General features: G+C 33.4%; 1 protein-coding gene across 3 annotated transcripts in view; it reads right to left on the bottom strand.

Moving 5' to 3' along the window:
- Positions 1 to 24,990, bottom strand: part of LOC149773989 (inactive tyrosine-protein kinase transmembrane receptor ROR1-like) — a 467,815-nt gene that overhangs the window by 14,487 nt on the left and 428,338 nt on the right. For all 3 annotated transcript variants that reach the window (XM_089945925.1, XM_089945926.1, XM_089945927.1), the window contains 8 exons: positions 22,288 to 22,394; positions 19,530 to 19,638; positions 16,303 to 16,338; positions 10,562 to 10,707; positions 9,414 to 9,623; positions 5,112 to 5,219; positions 2,000 to 2,128; positions 1,100 to 1,204 (listed from right to left, as the gene is read on the bottom strand). In XM_089945925.1, the coding sequence (XP_089802051.1) occupies positions 1,100 to 1,204; positions 2,000 to 2,128; positions 5,112 to 5,219; positions 9,414 to 9,623; positions 10,562 to 10,707; positions 16,303 to 16,338; positions 19,530 to 19,638; positions 22,288 to 22,394 (950 nt within the window). The remainder of the gene's footprint in view (positions 1 to 1,099; positions 1,205 to 1,999; positions 2,129 to 5,111; positions 5,220 to 9,413; positions 9,624 to 10,561; positions 10,708 to 16,302; positions 16,339 to 19,529; positions 19,639 to 22,287; positions 22,395 to 24,990) is intronic.

Below are 24,990 nucleotides of genomic sequence, written 5' to 3'. Positions count from 1 at the left end.
GGAGTCTGAGTTCTGTCTAAAAAGCATGAAATCACAACACTTGTTATTGGAGTAAAACTTTATACAAATAAAGCAGTTATTAAACTTAAAAGTAAGACATGTTGGTCAACATCGTTCCAGCAAACCTATGAGTAAGAGACAGGAATAAATGTCAAGGTCATCTTTAAAATTTACATCACTGGTTTTTAGGAACCCTGATATCTCAGGATCCAGTTATGTTGACAATTATTTGCACCCAAGATGTAACAGAGATAACTGGGTGTGACTGTAATATAATATAATATCTAAGATATTATAATTGGGAAATGCATCTGAAGAGGAAGTTTAGAAACATCTGCATTTGATATAGCAGAACCTTGTATATGCAACCACACTGAGGAGCAAGACAACATTCATATAAACAGAAACTCTGATGAACAAATATATATTTAACAAATGATTGGCTGTGTGCAAACATTTGCTGGAACTTGCGGGAAGTGTTTTAGCCTCATGGTTCTATGTCTTCCCATGTGATGTCCAATGTTTGCACACAGCAAACAGTTCATTCATTATTATTCTTACATAATTATTAACACATACTTGCATATAAAATATCTACATAAATGGAGTTTTTTGCATCTCAAATTGCTCGAGTTAGTTTGATGTCAATAAATGACATGTCTCAAACAAAGTAAAACTGTGCTGAGCATGTGTTTGGGTTATACGAAATCTACATTTATAAGGCACATGATTCTCATTCAGTGAGTGGTATAAAGCACTCGCCTTTACCAATCAGCGCCATCTCACCTGTCTGTGTGGGCTTGAGTCTTTGGCTCGGCCTACGTGGGTATATGAGAAAGCTTACCAGTAGCTTCCTTTGAGTTGGTGGTTCTTCCTGCGTTTTTTCCAGGTTCTTTCTCCACCGTTATACTGGCTACCATATATAGCATAACGCGTGCTGAACAAAGGCATTAAACCCCAAACAACAACAACTTTCTCATTCAGACAAACTAATAAGTCCACATTAATGAGGTACAGATACTCAAGGTTCCCTTGTATAGGTATTGTCAGAACTGGGTACAAAAAGTATGAAGCTCTTCTTTCTTTGTTTGATACGTACCACACAATGGAATACTGCACAGTTCTCTCTCTTGATAGATGTTGTCTGTGAAGCACCATGGTCCTTCCAAGCTGTTGTTGGGGTTGCGGCAGAAGTTGTGGTTACCTGTTATTGTATATGAGAATGTACAAGTTTAATCTCTAAGTCTCGCCTATTTTCATCTTTAGTTAATTGTATCTAACATATCTGATCTCTGTCAAATATTTCCATCTGAAGTTAATTGTACCTAACATATCTGATCTCTGTCAAATATTTCCATCTCAAGTTAATTGTATCTAACAGATCTGATCTCTGTCAAATATTTCCATCTCAAGTTAATTGTATCTAACAGATCTCAAGTTAACTGTACCTAACAGACCTGATCTCTGTCAAATATTTCTATCTCAAATTGACGGCATCTAACCAATCTGACCCCTTTCACTTATTTCTACATCTAGTAAGCAATATCTAACAAATCTGACACGTAAGAATCACTGGTTTCAATTTCTAGTTAGTGCTAGTAGATGTGACCCCTAATAATAAATTATTTCCATCTCTAGTTAGTGATATCTAACAGATTTTATCACTAACAAAGACTGATTGTGTTAACAATATATTTGCTAAATTAAAATGAAATTAAAATGCAGATAATTTACAAGCTAAGAATGTTGCCTTCAAAAAAGGTTGATATGTGGATGGCTGTTTAATGTCCAGCTTCATAAGAAACAAAAGCCACCAGGCTGTTTAACAGCTATGGTATGTTACAACCCCCCTCCACTTAGCTAGCTCAGACTTGTTTCTTTCTGTCTACAGATTTTTTAGAGGAAATTTGCACAATAATACGTCTATATATGAAATACAAACTGCCATCCAAAGGGCCAAACTTCATCAGACTACCAGTCTATTGGACTGATGTGTTACCCAGTAAATCTTGATACTCCTTGGTCCTGAAATGTGGGTTGTTTTTCCAGTTCTTACAGGTTCGGCCTGACCTTGTAGTGCTTACTGACCCCCTGTAATCTGCACCAGAATCACGGACACAGGTTTCCTCTGGAAAGACAAGATATATGATGCATGAGGAAACATTAACTTGAATCATTACATCAACATTCACCAAAAAGTATTGATCTGTGTACAAATTAAATACACTCTACACAACAAATTAATGTAAGATTAAATAACTTCACAGCAAATATGTGTACAAATTATATACACTTTTCATAGTGAACTTAACTGAATACAAAATGTAACAACAGTTAACCAAGTAATCTCAATGAGAGAAGAAAAAAACCCCATTAAAATTTGCTTTAAAATTAGTCAAATAATTTTCCTTTTTGGGGTGGGGAGGAGTGAGGTTGTTTCAAGCAGATGGGGACTGAGAAGAAGTGGTTAAAACTTTTCTCAAGTTTTAATTACTGTGGTCATATTTAATAATGATGGTGGGTCAACATTAGTATTAATTACAGTGGTCATATTTAATAATGATGGTGGGTTAACATTAGTTTCAATTACTGTGGTCATATTTAAAAATGATAGGTCAACATTAGTTTTAATTACTGTGGTCATATTTAAAAATGATGATAGGTCAACATTAGTTTTAATTACAGTGGTCATATTTAATAATGATGGTGGGTCAACATTAGTTTTAATTACTGTGGTCATATTTAATAATAATGGTGGGTCAACATTAGTATTAATTACCATGGTCATATTTAATAATGATGGTGGGTCAACATTAGTTTTAATTACTGTGGTCATATTTAATAATGATTGTGGGTCAACATTAGTTTTAATTACCATGGTCATATTTAATAATGATGGCGGGTCAACATTAGTTTTAATTACCATGGTCATATTTAATAATGATGGTGGGTCATCATTAGTTCTAGCAACATTACAGTTCTTGATATGAATGGAGTTAGGGTCTAATTTTTTTAAAAATAGTTCAATAATTGTGTTCTATGAAAATGATTAATATTCTTAACTTTATAGCAAAAGTTGCCATATTTTAAAAGGCTGACATAATTATAGTACAAGTCACATGAGTTATGTATGCACATTTACTCATTTTAAATTAAATACAAAATTGTTCTTTAAATTTTGACACTAATTTTCAAGTAAAGTCTATTTAATCATGATTATTGAAAGCTCTGCACCATAACTGTCACCAAGAAACTCCCAGATGAAAATCATCTATTGCTATGGACTTTTATAATGGTGGCCATGTACTAAACTTGGGTTAAAAAAAGAGCACGTTGAGTGGAATCGTCACAATCAAGTGTAGTACAAATTTGTTTATCAACATGAGTAGGTATCAACGTGACATCACAGTGTGTGACATTCAATCCAGATTGTACTGGATCACACCTTTAGGTTCATTTCGTCAAAAATAGTCTACGTACTTTAACACTGATTTTGCCTTATGCACCTCTCAAGGTGTCTAAATAATGACCTTCCAAAGTAATATGGATGTATAGGAACCCTAATGAAGTGAATACCAATGCCACTTTAAGGTATGTAGAATCAAATTAACAAAATGACACCATATACTGTTGAATGCCAACATGATTTGTGTTACTTGTAGGTTATTATAAAAGTGAAAAGCCTTCATACCAGGATGCCCCACTGTCAAATTCGTTTCTATTCTTGAGGAGTTATTTGAGGATTCTAGTAGTTTTGGTGGAAAGGTCTTCCAAGCTAGGGCATTCTTGGAAAAATTATTTTAATTTCTCAAGTGGTTTTATTAAATAGTTGAATACAATTGTTGATAAACATATTCTAAATGACTGACACATGCAGGATGGTACCTTAAACCAAGTCTTAGCCAAGTCAACCAATAACAAAACTACTGATAGTACAAAAATGAAATTTAAAAATAATCCCAAAGAACATTGCAAGCAGTGGAAAGCAGCAAAATTACTAATTTATGATTGTAAACATTAACATTTGAAAATACTGATTTTTACTAAAGAGAATACAGAATTAATGGTTTGTGTCCAAGGGTCAGCATACTCTTGTATTTTACTGCAGACTGAAAGAATGAAGTCTTTTTTGTGATCTCAAGACCAAAGCTGCCTCTAAGCAAAGATAAGGGTCAGATTTTACTTTAAAATTTGACAGGTTTCCTGCAAAATGTAATTTGTGTGTGTGTGTGTAAACTGTGCTTTGATGTATAGATCATTGGAGAATTTGAACTATAAAACACACAATCGTTGACAACTGACATAATGGTGATACCTATCTTTTACCATCTACCAGAGGTAGGCTTTGGCAATAATGTCATACCAACTTCTGCAGGCTTTTGGCAATAATGTCATACAAGCTTCACATGCTTTTGGCAATAATGGAAAACCAACTTCTGCAGGCTTTTGGCAATAATGGAATACCAACTTCTGCAGGCTTTTGGCAATAATGGAATACCAAATTCTGCAGGATTTCGGCAATAATGGAATACCATCTCTGCAGGCTTTGGCAATAATGGAATACCAAATTTTGCAGGCTTTTGGCAATAATGGGATACCAACATCTGTAGGCTTTGGCATTAATGGAATACCAACTTCTGCAGGCTTTGACAATAATGGAATACCACCTTCTACAGGCTTTTGGCAGTAATGGAATACCAATGTCTGCAGGCTCTGGCAATAATGGAATACCAACTTCTGCAGGCTTTTGTCAGTAATGGAACACCAACTTCTGTAGGTTTTTGGCAGTAATGGAATACCAACTTCTGCAGGCAATTGCTTCAAATATGAATTCAAAGAAAACAAGGGGGAAAAACCACGATCAGTGAAGACAATGGCACCGTATTCTCTAATCCAGAAATTTAACTATCTATGAATATGTAATGAATAAATGTACAGTAATTTTTAAATATAATTTTGTATGTACTGAGAAAACAAATACTATACAACTTATTGTTGTTTTATTCAGTTAATAATAGAAAAAAAACAGTCATGCAGAGTCAGTGGAAATAAAAGATTCCTAGTGTACAGTTCTCACAGTATAAATGTCTTATCACTATGTTCCATCTTACCAGCCTGAGTGACATATCCTTTGGTGGGAACCCCAATACGGATGCAGTTGTCTCCCTCTGGAGTCCCTCGTGATGCCAGCTCATGACATTTAGGTAAAACTGTGTTGTCTGAAAATAGAAATAACACATTTATTTGAACAATTATTAGAAATGTTTAGTTTAATGATGGAATTAATAATGAAAATTAGATGACCTGGACTTTTCTTGATGCAACTAAATACTAAAATTTCTCATCCATGCTACAGCAACATGTCCTGGATTTGCAATCCTGATTTTTCTTGCAACATGGTTTGGTTATCTCAGTATGGTTATCTTCAGTCCAAATGATCTGAACATTTTAACACCAGGGTTCAATCAAGACTGCATTTTAACACCAATGGCATAAAACAATTATTTGTGACCCACTCCAATATGAAAGATTCATCCACATGGTACAGTGCCAACATTACTGATGCAAATTGTGCACATCTCCATGCATTTCATATTCGAGGTCGTGATTACCTATGATGTATGCTATGTAGATGATGTAGCAGAGTATTTGACACACACTGATGATTAGGCAAGACTGGCTACACTATCTGCCTTATACCAGCAAATTCATATTTAACAGTGATAAATAACAACCAGTCAAACCACAGTAAAGAAAGATATTAGGGATAGATACTATAAATAGATACCATAGATAGACACTATAGATGTCAATAGATACTATATATACACTATAGGTAGACACTGTACATAGATAGAACAGACACTATAAGATACTATAGGCAGTCAATATAGATACTATAGATAGACATTACAGATACTACTGACTGATACTATAGATAGATAGAGTAGATACAATAGACATTATAGATACTATAGATAGATACAGTAGATACAATAGACATTATAGATACTATAGATAGATACAGTAGATACAATAGACATTATAGATACTATAGATAGATACAATAGATACTATAGACATTATAGATACTATAGATAGATACAGTAGATACAATAGACATTATAGATACTATAGATAGATACAGTAGATACAATAGACATTATAGATACTATAGATAGATACAATAGATACTATAGACATTATAGATAGATACAGTAGATACAATAGACATTATAGATACTATAGATAGATACAATAGATACTATAGACATTATAGATAGATACAGTAGATACAATAGACATTATAGATACTATAGATAGATACAGTAGATACAATAGACATTATAGATACTATAGATAGATACAATAGATACTATAGACATTATAGATACTATAGATAGATACAGTAGATACAATAGACATTATAGATACTATAGATAGATACAATAGATACTATAGACATTATAGATACTATAGATGGATAGAGTAGATACAATAGACATTATAGATACTATAGATAGATACAATAGATACTATAGATAGGACCACTCCGGTGGCCTAGTGGTTAGAGCATCCGCCTCAGAAGTGGGAGGTCATGGGTTCGAACCCCAGCCAAGTCATACCAAAGACTTAAAAAAATGGTACTAACAGCTGCCTCACTAGATGCTCAGCATTAGGAGGTTAGTGTTAGGACTGGTCGGCCTGGTGTCAGGATAATGTGACTGGGTGGGACATCATGCTACATGTCTTCAGCATGATGCCCCAGTGCTAGACATCACTATAAACTGATGCACTGCAGACATCATAGCAATATGACTGAAAAATTGTTAAAGCTACATTAAAAATCCTAATCACACAAACACACACACACATACTATAGACACTATAGGTACTATACATACACTATAGGTAGACACTGTACATAGATAATATAGACACAATAGATAGACAATATAGATACCATAAACACTATGGATAGACACTATAGGATACTATAGACAGACTATATTGATATCTACTATAGATAGGCATTATAGATACTACTGATACTATAGATAGACACTATATATACCATAAATAAACACCAGATAGATACTAAATATTGATTGTAGATAGATACAATAGACACTAGACAGATATTATAAAAGATACTACTGATTGATACTATAGATAGATGCTATACATAGACAATATAGATACTATAAATAGATACTATAGACAGACACTAAAAATATTAGATAGATACTATATATAAACACTATAGATAGAACCTATAGAAACTAATGATTGATACTAAAGATACTAATGATTGATACTGTAGATACTAATGATTGATACTATAGTTACTAATGACTGATACTAATGATTGATACTATACTATAGATACTAATAATTAATATTATAGATACTGATGATTGATAATATAGATACTAATGGCTGATACTATAGATACTAATGATTGATACTATAGATACTAATGGCTGATACTATAGATACTAATGATTGATACTATACATACTAATGATTGATACTATATATACTAATGACTGATACTATACATACTAATGATTGATACTATAGATACTAATGATTGATACTATAGATACTAATGATTGATACTATAGATACTAATGATTGATACTATACATACTAATGATTGATACTATAGATACTAATGATAGATACTACAGATACTAATGATTGATACTATAGATACTAATGATAGATACTACAGATACTAATGATTGATACTACAGATACTAATGATTGATACTACAGATACTAATGATTGATACTATATATACTAATGATTGATACTATAGATACTAATGATAGATACTATAGAAACTAGTGACTGATATTATACATAGCTTCTATAAATAGAGATTTGTTTTGTGTTAAGCAGAGGATCACCTCAAACTGACATAATGGCAGGCTGTATTTATTCAACTAGGCATACCAATGGTAACAAGTCTCTATAGGAACTATGTCTATGATAACCATGAAAGGTTCCAAGTAATGTATGATGTCTGTAAAATGATGATATTGTATAGATAAAGTAATACATTGGTGTCCCTGTCACCCTTGATTATAATATTCAGATTTTGCTATGTTTGATGTGCACAGTATAATGATAAAGTTTTGTTTCTGCTGCTTAATTTAGTTTATGTATACATGCCAGGTTACAGCTGCTTAATTTAGTTTATGTATACATGCCAGGTTACAGCTGATGCAATATCAAAGCAACAGTCATTGTTGTCAGTACAAGTTTTTAAATAGGAATCCTGGACTGAGTTTTCACTTTTCCCATTTTACAAAAATGTTCAAATAAAATGAATTTTTTCTCAACCTGGATAAAGGTACCATATATATTGTACTCGCTTATAAGTAAAGTCAAACTGCAAGGAACAAAAGTTCTAATCTGCTGCAGCATAATGCACCAGCAGATCTGGGTCAATGGTGTGTGCTCTACTGACCGTGTTTTGCCAGTTATGGGTCTGTGTAGTATGCAGTTGGACTCATCTTATCAGTGAGTATACATGGTAAGTCTAAAAGTAAAATTACCATTTTTATACTTCCCTATAGTAATTATCTTAATTCCAGATTAGTCATTTGTCTGTGAAAGAGTCCCTTTAAAACCTGAAAATAATCAGTTGAACAAACTGTAAAAGCATGCAAACAGTCCTATTAAGCACAGCTGGTTTTTACATTGACCATACTGAGCAAATCTCTTAAAAATTATCAACTGGGTCTGTCTTTACTTGAATGGGATCATCAGGTTCAATGGTTATCTTTTAATGAGTTATAAAATAGTTGGTTCCTTTAAATGGCATTTTTAACACAGTCAAGGCTATATTTGCTCTGACAGGAAATGAAACCTACACCCCTTTGCCCAGGACACACTGAAGTAGCCAACCTGGACTGGCCTAGATTAGTACTGAACTTGAGACCCTTGGATTACCCTTAGATTACAAGTCTGACCAAGAGGGTTGCCATGGCTACCAAATAAAATATGGCTAGTGTATCTGAATACTATTTAATTGATCCAAAACAAAAGCATTTCTAGTTCATGAAAAATATTACACTTTAATGAACACGAGTACTTCCCACCCACCCTACATGTCTGCTCAGCTTATATTGGCATTAAAGCCACATGTCCTAGCAACAAGTTCTTATAAAACATAAAGTTTGACAGTTCAGATGTTGGAAGATGCTGTCTTTCAGATGAATTAACCAGCAGATGATAAATTTGGATGCAATTTTGATATAAGCAGGAAATGTATTGACCCTTGTAACTGTTGGAATGTGGTACTGAATCTTGGAACCATTGATGTGCAAGTTACATTTGCATTATTCATGTGTTCTGTTCATAATAAAGGGTCTTCGATCATATCATATAAACAACATACCTATTAGGGGATGTTGCTTAGCAACGATGTACTCTCTTTTACAAATGACTTTCTCCAGGACTTCACATTCATCTCTACAGATCTGCCGAGGTCTGGGAGAGCCTGAACTTTCATCACATAGAGGAAATGCATAATAGCAAATGGAAGGGATGGCAAACTGATGGCACTCCTTTGACAAATCATTGGAAGATGCAATTACAGTGAAAGCGGCTGAAACATAAAACATATAACATTTAGAATGTTAAGTCAGTCACTGTCAGTTGCTGTATGTATGTATGTATGCATGCATGTATGTACGCATGTCTGTATGTCTGTATGCATGTATGTATGTATAACAGCACCTCAGCACAGGAATGATTATATGGTGTCAATCAAAAGTAAAGTTCTATATATGTAACAAGACTCCCACAAAGGAACTGATGCTCAACTTGCTGAGAAGAATTTCTAAGCATTCACCTTTTCTTTCTTTTAATTTCTCATTGTTGAAATATCGTTTATTTCCTTCAGGTGAAAACAACAGTATCTGATATCCAATATATGGTGGGCATACTGGAGTTCAGATTGGTGCCATTTTGATTTAAGACCAAGAGACATCATTAAAAGTATTCTGGGTAAAACCCCATGCTATTATGACTTTCTCTTCAAGGAGAGTAGTAACAGCTATATTTCCAAACCATGCTGTCAGAGCAACCATACTGCATGTATGATGGGCACCATTTTCATTTAGGACAAAATAGGTATCAAAGAAGTCCTATGTTGATACAGCAATTTATGTGGGAGTAGCAGAGACAACAATACAACTAGGAGTAGCAGTGGTAACAAATGTTTTGATATGGTTACTGTGGTGGCCATGTTGGATTTCCAAGTGGCACCAGTTTAATTTAGGACCAATTATACCATGGGATAATGTGTCTAAAGTTTCATGCAAATCTTCTAAGTAGTTTAGGAGTAATAGTGATAACAAACTTACACTAATCGAAAGATGAATGTAAGATAATGGATTACAGATCATCCAAACTTGCACAAATATTTCAGGATTAAAACACAAACACATTGACCCCAAACTACCATTTATATGAATATTTAGTTTCCCCAAGGAGTCTGGATAACAAGGTTGTGAGTGTACATGCACAAGGACTGATGCTTACCAACAAACCTCTCCTCCTTCAGGCCCTGGGCATACTTTGAAGTCACATAGATACTACGGTTGCCAAGCAACTTGGCACATGTGTTACCACGAAATGGTTGACAAAAGCCATCATTTTCATCTGATTTCTGAGATTCTTCATAAATTCTGAAAAAGAACATGATTTTGATGCTTATTTAAAGAAAAGGTACTGTATTTCCTGATGAGATTTCAAATACAGTAAAAATATTTGTGTTTAGTTAAATAATGAACAAGGACTACACCATAAATGCCAGTGTACAATAGAATCACTGCATTATAAAGGAAGATAATACAATACAATAAGACCTGTCTTAGCAGACACCTGATTAACAAGGACATCTGATTAACAAGGATAACATTTATGAATCCTTTTCCCATGTATGTCCAATATGAACTGGTTTTGTATTTTTATTTATGTCTTTTATAGACTAGTTTCTATTGTCTTTTTATTCACATCCAACAGACTGGTTTTATTTTGTTTTTATTTATTTATATCCAATACAGACTGGTCTTTTTTTCATGTCCAATACAAACTGGTTTTATTGTCTTTTTATTCATGTCCAATACAGACTGGTTTTATTGTTTTTTTTAAATTCATGTCCAATATAGACTACATTTTGTACACAGAAAAATACTTCATAGCTGATGACTTTACTTATAATTATTCATTTTTAAAAAGTAAGTTTTGGCTTATAAAACATGTTTTAAAGCACATGTCCTCTGAGAAAAACGTAAAAATAAAGTAACCCACATGCAGCAGCTACCACATAAAGTTCATGGTCCCTCATAATAAAACTTGGTGGGTGGAAGGAAGTGGGACAGCATTATAAACATAAAAACAGAATATTCTATACACTCCCAAGAATACATATTTTGTTTTTCATTGACAAAAATGGGTAGGATGGTATGGGAAAGGTTTTTAAAGCTGCTGTCCTCCCAAAGAAACATCAAGATGCATTTTCCCCCATGAATTAGGTGAACCTTTTCTCTTATTTGCTAACTTTGAATGTTTAAACTGTTAAACCAATAGCCCTTGTACATGCTGGCTCTGGGAATCCAAAACTGGACTAAAGATGTGCGTGCAGAGCAAACATATGGTAAACTCTGAGGCATTTTATACAAATTGATATAATACAATATAATATTATTGTACCTTAACAAGTGTTTAGTTTAAATGTCTTTTCCAGGGACACAAATCTGCTTAAGCAGCCAATCTAAAACACCAAATGTTACCTCCCTTTGACTATATTATGGCAGAAATTCCAATTTTCTATATATAGAGAATTCAATAGACGATTGGAAGAAAAAAACAAAGAGAAGAAAACTAGATTCCTTTTATGGACTAACTGACTGAAAAGAATTCCAGGAAATCACAACAAGCCAGTTTGTTCTGAACCTGAGTACTGAAACCAAGCAAAACTTCAGCATGTTGAATTAGCTTTTCAAAATATATTTGAATTAACATGTTCAGAAGTACAAATAATTAGTAACAATCTTTAACCTTGATCCTGATAGCATGGACCACTGATTCCATTTGAATTAAGGCCCAACTATATATTACACGAAGAACTTTAGTGTCAATGTCAGTACATGTGCAAATGACTGTTTATAAGTAGAAATAAATGAGACTGACATGGGCCACTGTGGCAGCCATTTTGGCAGTATGCTGGGTACAACTTTTACTTAGGTCAATCTAGGTTTTTTGGTGTATGGCCATTCAATCATCAGTGCAGTAGAATAGTTATGACAAGATTTACAAGATGTCCACCATGGCTGCCAATTTAACTATCAGATTGGCATCATTTTCACATTAATATTAGTATATCTTCTTCATGAGTAGCAGTAACAAGATTTCCAAGATGGCTGGCATGGCAAAGAGACTGGAATATGTGATATGTTAGCATGATACGTTCAGCAGAAGTACAACAATAATTTTAAACAACACTGCCATGACAGCCATATTAGAGGTCAGATTGGCATCATGTTTCATATCATGATCCAATTCAAAATTAAAAACTGTATATGTGCTTTCTTGTGCATTTTTTGTTCCTTTTTTGTCCATGCATTTTTGTGTTGGACCTGTTCAAGAAGATTGAAAAGTACTTTACCGGTATATCTTAAACCCTGAGACAAGATAATCAGCAATTTACCAGTCCATTAAAAAGGAATGGAGGAGAACATAAGTAGCTAATACCTGTCTGGTTCACCATACTACTTGGTTGATACTGTGTAGCATGTGCATACCACACCTCACATTACAAGTTTCATCATTTATTCAGAAGCATGCATCCAAACAGCAAGTATGTTTGGCAGATGACATTACTGTATCATAAAGCTCATGCAACAATAGTATAAAGGCCTGGTAAATTGATATTAAAAGGCATATAAAATAAGCACATCCACAAACAAATATACCACCACCACCATTAGTTGCTAAAACTCTAAATAACTCATATCATTTAGCATCATGAAATTTATGCAAATTTAGTACATGTAATGCAAAAAAATCTGCCGATTACAATTTTACAAATAAATGGTGGGCTTCATTTATTTCATTTTGTTGATGGTCTTCACTGAAATTTTGTTTTTACAAACTCTGTGTCCTTCCAAAATTATAATGATTTTATGCTTGTGAAAATTGATTTCCAGTAGATCTCCAAGGTACTTCCAAGTTTAACAGAACATCCCAAATACCAATTCCATCTAGAAACTTGTATCCCATCTAGAAACTTGTAACCTTCTTTTAATGCAGGAACTATGACAGAATGGATAAAAAGTTGATCATGCAGAGTAATTTGGAGATGCACCTGTCCTTGTAAATATCCTTTCAATAACTGGTCAACAGAGAAAATATTTCCTAGTGAATAACCCTTGGTTTCAATGTTATTTGTTGAAAACTTTTTGAAAATCTAAAGAAAAAAGTTGAAGTTGTAAAAATTGAGAACTATGAGATCAAGATGTGATTACAGAGAAATTCACAACTGGCTGGTAACTGGATTTGTCAGTGGTCAATGGGAGCTAGCAGTGTGTGTGTATGTGTGATTTAGATCTCTAATGTAGCTTTAAACAATTTTTCAGTGATACTGCTATAATGACTGCAGTGTGGCAGTTTATAGTGATGTTTAGCACTGGGGCATCATGCCGCAGACATTATCCTGACCCCAAGCCGACCATTCCTAACACTAACCTCATAATGCTGAGTGCCTAGTAAGGCAGCTGTTAGTACCACTTTTTTATAAGTCTTTGGTATGACTTAGCCAAGGTTTGAACCCATGATCTCCAGCATCCTAGGTGGATGTTCTAACCACTAGGCCACCAGAGTGGTCAAAGGGAGCTAACAGCGAGTTATAATAACTATCTAGGTGGCACCACCACTACCATTCCATCAACTGGATTACCACTATAGTTACCTTCAATCGATAAACAAAGAAAACACTTGCTAGATTGAATTGTGGGGTTACAATTTCTTTAATTATGCCAAGTATGTGTTGCTGTGTGCCAGGGTAGTATTAAATGACAGAAACATCAAGTAGTAAAAGAGTACCTATTCAAAGAATGATAGGTCTAGCCAAAACAAGTTAAAATTCTAAAAATGAAGAACTCAATAAATCTGTGATTAAAACATTTAGTTATATCTGACTGCAAGAGTTATGTGTAAATCCATATAAATATTAAAATATAAAAAGAAGCACGATGAGAAAATAAATTCACTTGCATGTAAAATATTCAGCAAGCATAATTTTGAAATCCAACTGAAGCAAACATGATACATAAGCACATTCAAAGAGTGAAAATGTTTTTAATCTTTAATATTTCACTTTACTGAGGCAAGCTTACACTTTCTTCACACAATAGTCCCTTGGATGTGGTATGGTTAGTGCAATCGACCACAGAACCACATTAGGTTTGTAAAAAAAAATTTAGGATTCACTGTACTACTATTATGAAAAAATGGGAACCAGTCTCAAAATTGGTGAACATAAAACTAGTATATATGCGTTTGGCTGGCAAGGACTGGTTGATAATGAAAGTTAGATTTTAGTAAAAAGAATCTTTTGACAGCTTGTCCTTGTTTTAACTGATAAAAAAGACAATGTTGTATAGATGGAATTTCAGTCCTTTAGTCGGGAAGACTCATAACTGACATCAGTACCTGACTCTTTGGTACAAATTTGAAAGCACATGGTTCAAACATATGTAGGTCCAGAAAATCCCAGTTCTTATGATTTTATTTACACCAAAGCTGTCATCATGCATGTGTCTATATTTATAAACATAAGTTTGATCCTGAGCACTCAGAAATGTAAAGTGATGGTTTTTGCATAAGTTTACTATGGGAACTGAATTAGTACGATGAATCATTTAACATGACACATTTCTAAAGAATTTTAACTTTTGCTTTCATTAATGACATAGTGTAACATGTGCTAAGAGACTAAAAGACAAAGGCCCCAAGTGGCCGAGTGGTATAATGCACTCACTCTCATGGATAATTGCCATCTTAGCTCTGTCTGCGTCTGTTAGAGTCTCAGGTTTGGCCAATGTGGGTATGTGAGGAAGCTTGCCAGTAGCTTCTCATGGATCGGTGGTTCTTTCCCGGGTTCCTCCATCACCATTTATACTACCCACCATGTACATATCGCCTATCTTGTGCTGAAAAATGGTATTAAACCCTAACAACAACAACAACAACAACAACGAAAGGCACATTTTAACATACAAACCTTTCAACCATCTTGTTCTTTCATCCCAAAATTCTCACATTTCTTTTCCTTAGTTCTTCTCTCTAGTGAGGAATCATCAATAAACCAAATTTTGATTCCATGACAAGTACCTAAAAACATACTTTGGAACATACATTTTATATCTGTGTGTACGTCAGCTGCTGGTGATGCTGCTTATAATTGTCAAGGGCAGATAAATGGCTAGTCCTCAGTGGAATTTGTAATTGTCAAGGGCAGATAACTGGCTAGTCCTCATTGGAATTTGTAATTGTCAAGGGCAGATAACTGGCTAGTCCTCACTGGAATTTGTAATTGTCAAGGGCAGATAACTGGCTAGTCCTCATTGGAATTTGTAATTGTCAAGAGCAGATAAATGGCTAGTCCTCATTGGAATCTGCAATTGTCACGGGCAGATAAATGGCTAGTCCTCACTGTAATTTGCAATTGTCAAGAGCAGATAACTGGCTAGTCCTCATTGTAATTTGTAATTGTCAAGGGCAGATAAATGGCTAGTCCTCAATGGAATTTGTAATTTTGTGGCCAAGTGGTTCATTGATAAGTCTATGTTGAAACTATAGCTGTTGGAGACTTCTCCAGTCCATTTAATTACAAATTCTAACCTGACATACACACACACACAAACACATACACCTTTTCCTCAATAACTTACAAGTGATGGAGTCTATAAACATTAACTGAACTGTAAATAAATTAGTGGGATAGCAAGAGAGGCTCAAATTTTGGTTAACAAGGGACAGGGTATGGGTGGTAGCAATTTTTGTTGATACAAGTGAATAGTTTGTGTTTACCAACACAAATATATATAATTGAATTAAATTAAATCTTAAGAAGTAAATTAAAGTCAATAAAATGATGATAGGCTACACACTAAAATAAAGCCAAAAGCCAAAAGGTTAGATTGAGTACTAACAGGCATCAACAAGAAGTAATGGAATCATTAGCGCAGTGCAAGCTAAGGGGAAATTACTCTACTTACCTTTTCAACACATCTGGATCATATTTCCCATAGAAGCTTTAAAAATATACATGGGACTTTGATAATAACTTCAAAATTACTCAATAAAAATTAAAGAACTTAAGTACATTAATTATGAATATCTTTCAATTTGATCCATCAGACTTATGCTGAAAATTCTTTTTGAATCAAGATAAAAAGCAATTAATACATAAAGTTTAAAAAATAAATCCTTTTACAACTGATTTAAGACAAAATGAATGGTAACTGAATAGTAACATTAAAACAAAATTAATAGTATTTGATTTAAAGTATAAAGTATTAAAATAATGTTAATAATGAAGTTGTCGAAGATTGGAACAAAAGACTAAACGATATATGCAGGGGATATGACAAGGATATTTTTAAATGTGACGAGACTGGTTTGTTTTTTAGACTGTTACCAACAGAGTGACAGATGATGTGATCTGTTAACATAATTATAGTTTTAAAACTATATCAATGGTTATTCATAACATTCTTTTGAAAATGATGAAACAGTTTGTTTTTCATTTATTTCACAACATGCATATGATATTTTAATGAAAATATTAAATGTTTTAGAATTAAATGTACTTGTGACTTTCTTCATATGTATTTACTATTCACATTTGTCAGACTGGTCACACTTTATAATGCTATTCATAATTACATCATCATTATACATGGGTAAATAAGGTCATGTAAACCAATCTATGATGCTGGAATTCAATTACTGGATATTTGTGCATATCTTGGGCTTTAGACTGGTACCACTTTATCATGCTATTCATAATTACATCAGCATCATACAATGGTAAATAAGGTCATGTAAACCAATCTATGGTGCCAGAATTAATTTACAGGATAACTGCATCTTGAGAATGAGAGTCCCTATTATAATGCCATCATTTATACCACTGTATATCAGAAGCAACAAAATATGCTGTATATATTCACATCAAAAGTCAGATCCAACACAGAATGATGTATGCTTAATAAATTCAAATATCACATAATGTACTGGCAGATCTGGGTCTATGCAGTTTGTTTGGAATAATCAGTAGAACAAATGAAAAAAAAACCTGATCTGCTGGAAGGTTGGTGATCATTACATACAGGACATTTATATAGGAAATCTGCCAGGGGCAGGGGAAATCAAAATGGCTGCTGCGAAAAGGTAACCATTGAATAAAGTTGATTGTCAGGATAGGCTGCACTCTGTGTAACATATAGAACATTATGACATGGGTATTAACCTAAATAACAAAATATTCATCTTGTCATGAATGTTTTTTTGCTAATTTAAATTAAGTGCACTCATGAAAATTTTACAATTTGAACAGTTATTTGTATTATTATAATTCTGATTGTGGTCAAATTTTTTTATTTGTTCATGTTGATAGTTACTATTTCTATTTGCTTTTAAGTCATTTGACCCTCTCTGTAAACAATGCAAGTTTGACTCAGCATTGCATCACAGCAGGTTTGTCATTGTAGTCAAGAAAGTAAGGGGAAAAAACTTCTTAGAGATAAGAATGGTATTTAGTCCAATTTCTTAATCAAAGATTCATTTCTATGTCAGATATGTAAGGCAATCTCTATTTATTTGTTCTAGCTAACAAACTACTCATTTTTGTTGTTGCAGGTACAACTTTTGTAGGCACATACAATCAAGCATTGCATGGCATAATGAAAAATCTTATATTTTCACATATGAAAAAGACATGAGAATTATTTTGCCAACAAGTCTCTGTATTTCACAGTTAAGTCTATAATAAATATTATTTTTTATTATAAAACAGAGACATTTCTAATTCTTATGTATTTATTCTTGATATATTATTTTGTATCTGTGCCCATCTTGCTGTCTTATTCCTTCTCTCAATACTAACTGTAATTCAACATTTATACAAATTTATTATCAGCAGTTAATAATAGATGTTCCCTTGGGCTGGTGGTTCTTACAGGGGTTTTTACCATGGTTTTCCTCCACCAATTATACTGGCCACCATATATAGCCTATCTTGCACTGAGAAATGGCATTGAACCCCAAGACATTAATATTGTACTACAACAACATGTAATATTTTATTTAATCCAAGTAAATGAGCCTACATGACCACAATGACATACACTTTAATTAATTCCAGAGTAAACAGTTGATAAAAAATTAAAATGTGATAATTTACTTTTTATTTCAGTGATCAATAACAGCTGTTTAGTTTGTTCAACAGCAACAAGTGTTATGAAGCCATGTTATGGTAAGGTTTCTTAATGAAATTTAGATGGGCTGAATCTGTAATGGTCCGAATTTGTTATGGGCTGACTCCATTTTTTGTCTAAAATATCCAGTTATAATAAGCAAGTACAGATGGTAATGTATTTTTGCACCAACCTACAATCTTCAGGAATCAGGATCTGATAAACCAATGAATCAGGACCAATGCTAAATCCTGTGGAAATTACATTGTACAAAAGCTGATATATTATTTTGTTCCTATCTGTAGAAATGGATCTATACTTCTAAGTATATTGCTAAATTAATATACGTGCATTTAAAATAGTGTATATTGAAATTAAAATATTTAATTTAGTTTGTTAATTCTCTAATTCCCTCATTCACCAAGTAGAAGAAGGAACTTATATAAATTCCATAATCAGACAGATTTCAATATTGTAACATGCAAGGTATATTTGATCTAGTCGAAGGACATAGCATTTGGGTTGGGGAAGAGATTAAACAGTTAAAGTAGTGAATTGTTACATCTATTACAGTTTCTAATCTAATTTTTATTACAGACTATACATGATTAATCTCATTTTATGTTTTATAATTTTGCACTATGCAGAGTGTTAGTACATATTACCATTTTCATTTAAAATAAATAAGATAATTTACAAAATTTCAAAGTTTTTATTCTTCGTCTTTTATGTATCCAGGTTAATTTTTCTTTCTTTATAAGCATAGATTACTGAAGCAAAACCATGATCCAGAAGTGAATTAGTGCAGGAACATGTCACCAATACATGTATATATTACTTAATGTAGTCAACATTTTACACAGGACAATGGATGTTCTATAGGATCTGAATGATCATCAATCTGAGGGCATAAGTAAGTGATGTTATAAGATACAAGTCTGCATACAAATCAGAACTATATATATTCTATGGGACTATGTATAGTCCCTATATGGGAAACACATTCAGTAAGACACTATACAGACCTGTCAACATCCTCTTTCTTTAGTCCATCCTGGTTTGTAAAGTCATGATCTGGGAGGCCTTCTGGAAACAAGGAATCTGCATCCTTGGCATCAGTATTTGGAGGATATTCTATAACACACAAACAGTCATGTCTATATATTTACATTGATTTATGTTTCCTGGAATGGGACACTCTGTCACAACAAAAAACAAAGAGTCCTTCAGAGGGACTGACATTCAATCTGATTAAAATCAGATCTCCACAGTCCTACATGGAGATTTGATGGAAACCAAAAAGAGGTCACATTCTGTTGACCTTGTGGTTGACCAATCAAATCACAACTTTCAAATTTCTGAAAGTGACATACTTCAGTCTTTAAATATTGTTATTAACATGAATTTGTAACATCTTATCTGATAGGCTACTATAAATATGTGGACTAGAAATTCCACAGGTCACCAAATCATATAATTTTATTGGTGTCTGTCAGATTTCCATGTAGGAAGGTGGAGATCTGATTTTACTCAGACTGTAATGACTGGCTAATTTGCATAAATCCAGAGAAGACTGTTTTTTTTCTTCTAAATGATGAGTGTTGAAATCTGACACATTCTTGAGCAATAACGAGATGTTCAAGATGCCATGATGGTGGCCATATTGGGTGTAAAATTCAGACATGATTATGATCTTTCATAAAAAAGTTGAAAAAAATGTTAATGGGGGGTTGGGGGTCGTCCCCCAATGAGGTCTCTAGGGGCAGCACTCCTGTCCAAAAACACATTTTACACTCATAAAAAACTGCTCCTAGTGCAACTTATGATCATAAAATAAACCAAAATAATCATCTGAAAAACTAATAAACTTAACAAACATGTTCAACTTGAGTTCATTAATTTCACAATATGTATAGTCACATGACTTTGTTCTCCAATACTATTGATGTTGAAGTTATTTCATGTGTATGTCAGTGTTCACATTGTAATTAAGTCACAAGCATCAACTATATACAAATAATCCCATACATTCACTCGTCTTTTTCTCTGCTGGACACAACTTGTTGATATGCCAGTTGAGCTCTTTTTGCGGATTTATCAAAGATTTCTTTAGCCTTCCTTTTTATAACCACTGACTTTTTTTTGCTCAGTGTGCAGTTGTTTCTTTTCATTCTCAATGAGAGCCTTTTTCCTTTCAAGCTGGTATTGGCGACATGCAGTACACATATTCTGACAGAGGGCTACATCTTTTCTCTCATGCAAGAAATCTGTCTTCTAATAGTAATTAATTGCACTTTTTCCAGATGCCTTCTGAGCTTCAATTTTTCTGTATGCAGCTTCTTTTGTAGGTGCTGTTCCAAACTCTTCCAACTGCGATTACCATAATTCAGATCTTTATTGCAGAGGTCACAAAATGCCAGTCCTCTAGCACTTAGTTTTCTTATAAACTGACCAACTAAATTTCTGTCAACTTTTCGTTCCAGCCATTCCCATTTCCATACCTTTTTTAAACCTTTATATAAACTTTTCATATCATGGTCTCTCAGCAATTTGGGATGCCATGTTTTGCAAGCATGCTTCTTCTTTCCATTGTCACCAGTTTCCATTACACGAAAATTCATTGGATGAATTTAAACCTTTGACCAATCAGAATGCTTTTTACGAGAGTCATGTGCTAACTAATATATGTAACAAATAATTTACACAGGTCGTTGCAGAATATGAGCAGACAGACCATTTTTTAAAAACTGGATCAAAGATGATATAAAAAAACAAACTATATCAAGACAAATCTGATTCAAGTCAGGAGAAAAGCGGAATTCTGCTTTAAAACGGAGAAAAATCATGTCTGAAAATTGGCATCATATGCAGTAGAAAGATTAAATGCAAGAAACACTGCCTTGCTAGAGATGTACTCAGAAGCACTCAAAATCAACAGAAAGAGACAAAGATAAATAAAAATGACAAATAAAACACAAAAAGACTGTGAGTAGAATTTAGATGAGAAAGTATTATTCAGGGCCCAAGAGATATATCTATAAATGTACATAGTCCAAGAAAAGAAGTATGATATTCCAATTATTGAAAGCAGACTGGGATCATGTTGTTTATTACAGACCTCCGCTTTCTAATTAAAAGAGAGAATAATGTCATTGTCATATTACTGCTATTCTAACTGTTGTTCACAGAAAAAAGAAAAATAAATGCTTGCAAGATTTTTCTTCAATATCAATACAAAAGAACACTGATTTATCAAACAATGTGAATGATTAAATAAATAAATTTACAATAAATATAAAAATAATTTTAAAATATTATTTTATTAAGCTTATATATATATATATATATATATATATATATATATATATATATATATATATATATATATATATATATATATATATATATATATATATATATATATATAAAAAGTTCATACTCAATGCCTATTAAGGTATTTGTAGCTGGTCATACAACCCCTCCCCAAGCAAATGAATGCAGACATGCAAGATTCATTAGATAAAAAACAACTTTTGTTTTTCAGGAAAACTTTGATTCAAAAAGTCAATTTAACTTATATTCAGAACAGAAACAACATAAACAACTTTGTAGCAGTTTCAACAAACAGCTTTACAGTAGCCATACAGCCATAAATTAAAGATAAGTTTAACCCATTCCTTATATGATCAATAAGAAAATATTTTACAATTGTTCTTAAAATTTAGAAACAGGTTTCACAATACTGAACCAAAACGACTTGGTTTTAAATTTTCTGTGACCCACCATCCTTGATGATCAGGGCCCCTGTTGTGTTGGCGTCCCCATACTCATTCCAAGCCCGACAAGTGTACATTCCTGTGTCTTCAGGTGTCAGATTGATCATGCGTAATCTGAAAGGATGAAACATACATGTACAAATTTGACCATGTCGGTCTGAAAGGATGTAACTAATATGTAAACTTTTGACCAAGTCAATCTGAAAGGATGTAACATACATGTAATAATTTGACCAAGTCAATCTTTACATGTAAATATTTGACCAAACTCTATCTGAAAGGATGTAACATACATGTAAAAAAATTGACCAAATTCAATCTAAAAGGATGTATACATGTAAAATTTTAACAAAGTTGCATGCATTGAACTGTGTGAAACTGACACCATTTCTCATGAGGCATCTAAAGGTATTGTGGCCCTTTACCAATCGTACAAGAAATCTTAAATACTCTATGGTCAGTCTTTCATGTGTTCATAAGGCACAGCAAATGAGTTCTTTCCCTTGACTCTGTATGAATAAAATTAAAAAGCAAGCATAAAAAATGTATTCACTGTGTCAACAAAATATATAATCATGAATGTCAAAGATAACAACTAGGTAGTTCAATCTGTGCAATATGGAGATTCAGACTGAAGAGCTGTATCCAACACCAGATGAAACATTTAAAGTTAAATGGGTATGTAATAAATTTCTGTAGAACATGTTATTTTTGCAGTGCCAACATTTTTCAATGGTGATCTTATGGCTGGCTTTCTGTGACATTTAAATTCTGTTTGTTGGTCTTCATTCTTGTATTATTAACATTTCTTGAAATTTAAAGATGTTTTATTTTGCAGAATAATGATAGATCACAGACAGTGTGTACAAAACAAGCCCCAAAACTTTGTGAAAATGACATGATAATATAGTATGTGATTGTGATGTATTCCATTTTTGAGCACTTCCTGTATATGGTCATGGGGCAGCTTTGAGTCATAGATTATTTCCAGGATGAGCTAACCTGTACAGAACATTCCGAGTCCAATTTGAGGAAGTTGAAATGGACATCAGCTGATCTTTTGTGCTAAATTTATTAGTGTTTTATGATGTTGATGTAATTCATAGGTAAGGAAAATGTGGTCAGTGTGAAATAAGGCTTGACCATGCCTTTCCTTTAAAGAACTTCAAAGATAGTGCAACAAGTTTAAAATTTTGAGCTTAATCAATTTGAGACATTAGCATAGTGTGGTCTGAGCATTGACTTAGATGAACTGTGAAATAATGTTCCTCACTTTGATAACATAGTGTGGTCAGCATGGACCAATATGAACTGTGAAATAATGTTCTCCACTTTGATTACAGTGTGGCCAACATGAACTATGAAATAATGTTCTTCACTTTGATTAGAGTCACTGATTTATTGGTGCCTTTTACAATAACATACTTGTTTCTAACATGGTTGTAGTTTTACCCTAAAGGATTCACTGTACTAATTCAGTTCCCATAGTATACCCACATAAGCACCATGATATTAAACATTCAATAACATTAAATTTCTGAGTGCTCATGATCAAACATGTATTTATCAGTTTAGACGCATCCTGGATGACAGCTTCAGTGTAGAGAAAAGGATAGGAGCCGCAGCATTTTTTGTACCTACATGTGTTTGAAAAACATTCTTTCAACTCTGCACCAAAAAGTCAGGTGCCAATTTTAGTAATGAGTGTTCCAAACTGAAATTCCATCAATAAAACAATGTCCTCATTTTTTCAGTTACAACTAGGGTAAGCTGTCAAAAGATTCTTTTTACTAAAATCTAACTTTCATTATCAACCAATCCTGGCCAGCCAAACCCATAAATACTCTATTTTATCTACCCCCATTTCCAGACTGCTTCCCAGTTTTCCATAACATTATTACCATGTGTCCCATAAACTCCTTTTTTATGTGTCTGGTATATAATTTTTTTTACCAAGTGATGATTAAGATCAGATAAATTACTTTTTAATTACCATGAGCTCAAACTCCTTAGTCTGTAATAACAGTTTTGCATGTGGTAAACCACACCCTGTCCACACCATCTCAACATGACCATATTTACAAAGCAAAAATCAGCCCTACTGTGAGATAATGTGGGATAATCCAGCTTGGCTTCATCAACCCAGGAAGCTGCTTGTCTGTTAAATTTAACTCACAACAAAAAGCATTTGCCATCATATAATGCAAATCAGGGTCTAGGCTGACTGTAAGCCAGCTCTCCCATCACATAACGTACAGCAGGATCAGGGTCTAGGCTGTCTTTTAGCTCTGACATCGCATAATATATGCAAATCAGGGTCTAGGCTGTCTTTGAGCTCTGACATCGCATAATATATGCAAATCAGGGTCTAGGCTGTCTCTTGCCCAGTTTTGCCATCACATAATGTACAGCATAAGGTGACCAGAGTATATGGCTGTCTGTTAATGTGCAAGCATATCAGGGTCTAAGCTGTCTGTAAGCCAGTTCTACCATCACATAACATACCAGGAGATCAGTGTCTATGCTGAATGTTTGCTAGTTCTGCCATCACATAATATACATGCAGATCAGGGTCAAGGCTGTTATATTTATGATTTCAAGGGAACTATCTAGTTGACACTGATCTGCTGGCATACCAGTTTATGTTGTTTCCAATGGATACAAATTACAGACAGGTAAAACTGATCATCTACCTTGCTCTGTTTATACA

This window comes from Sinohyriopsis cumingii, unplaced genomic scaffold (genome assembly GCF_028554795.1).
Source record: "Sinohyriopsis cumingii isolate HCF-2022 unplaced genomic scaffold, ASM2855479v2 utg000459l, whole genome shotgun sequence".
NCBI classification, from domain to species: Eukaryota; Metazoa; Mollusca; class Bivalvia; order Unionida; family Unionidae; genus Sinohyriopsis; species Sinohyriopsis cumingii.
This window is presented reverse-complemented; position numbering and strand designations above follow the sequence as displayed.